General features: G+C 63.2%; 1 protein-coding gene across 1 annotated transcript in view; it reads left to right on the top strand.

Annotated features, from left to right (window-relative positions):
• Positions 1-1104, top strand: part of LOC107300152 (protein KIAA0100-like) — a gene marked incomplete at its 3' end in the record, with an annotated part of 77893 nt that overhangs the window by 50416 nt on the left and 26373 nt on the right. Inside the window, 2 exon segments of the mRNA XM_029286946.1 lie at positions 205-306; positions 514-648. Coding sequence (XP_029142779.1) covers positions 205-306; positions 514-648 — 237 coding nt within the window.

Genomic DNA, 1104 nt, shown 5'->3' with positions numbered 1-1104 from the left:
GTCATAAAAGAGCCAAGGTGGCCACCACTGGTATAGGATCACGGCCTGGCTTGGGGCCTTCCTCCAGCGTCAGCCTTGCCGGGTCCCCCTGAGGAAACGCGGGGAGCCCCTGGGGTGCCTCTGTGCGCCATGTGGGGTGGGGGGAGCCCTGCAGGGGTGCTGGGCTGGCTGTAATGGCCGCTGTCCCCCTCCTTCCACCCGCAGTACCCGGTGGACGACATTGACAAGATGAAGGAGCGGGCGGCCATGAACAACTCCTTCATCTACATCAAGATCCCCCAGGTGCCCCTCTGCGTCAGCTACAAGGTTCGTGGCGGGGGGGCAGTCGGGGGTCTGCTTGTTCAAGGGCCCTGGTGTGGCGTTGGGCCATCGGGGTCCTCCTCCCTCACCCCTTCTTGTGGCAGTGAGTTCCACAGGACTGCTTTCATTGGAAAATGACTGTGGTTGGGGTGGGGGCTGCTAGGAAAGGGGGGGGCTTCTGGTTTCTGAGTCCCCCCCTCCCCGTTGCTGCAGGGAGAGAAGAACAGTGTGGACTGGGGGGAGCTTAACCTGGTGCTGCCCTGTCTGGAGTACCACAACAACACCTGGACGTGGCTGGACTTTGCGATGGCGGTGAAGCGGGACAGCCGCAAGGCCCTGGTGGCCCAGGTAAGGGGGGGCGGAGGGGGCTCGGAGCAGGGGACGCTGGAGGGCCCACCAAGCCCATCCTCCAGGGCGGGCACGGAGAAGCGCTCCCTGGCACTGCCACCCTCAGCAGCTGGCAGGCTTTGCAGGGATGGCGGTCTGAATGCCAGCTCTGGTAGCCGAAACCTCTCGCTGGGTTGGGGATTATGGGAGATGCATTACCTGGGGTGGGGAGAAAGTGGGTGAAAGGCTGACACCTGGGGCTCAACTCCATTCTTCCTTCCCTCCCTTCCTCCCTTCCTCTCGTATTTCTTTCCTTCCTCTCTCCCTCCTTCTCCCTCACCCCCATTCTGTCTCCCTCCCTCCCTTTCCTTCCTTCCTCCCCTTCCCTCCTTCCTCCCTCCCTCCCTCCCTCCCCTCCTTCCCTCCCTCCTTCCTTTCTTCCCTCCCTCCCTCCTTCCTCCCTCCCTCCCTCCCTCC

The sequence above is a fragment of the Protobothrops mucrosquamatus genome, unplaced genomic scaffold, assembly GCF_001527695.2.
Source record: "Protobothrops mucrosquamatus isolate PMUCROS unplaced genomic scaffold, P.Mucros_1.0 scaffold6267, whole genome shotgun sequence".
Lineage (NCBI taxonomy): Eukaryota > Metazoa > Chordata > Lepidosauria > Squamata > Viperidae > Protobothrops > Protobothrops mucrosquamatus.
The sequence above is the reverse complement of the archived record's forward strand: the minus strand, read 5'-3'. Positions and strand labels throughout refer to the sequence as shown.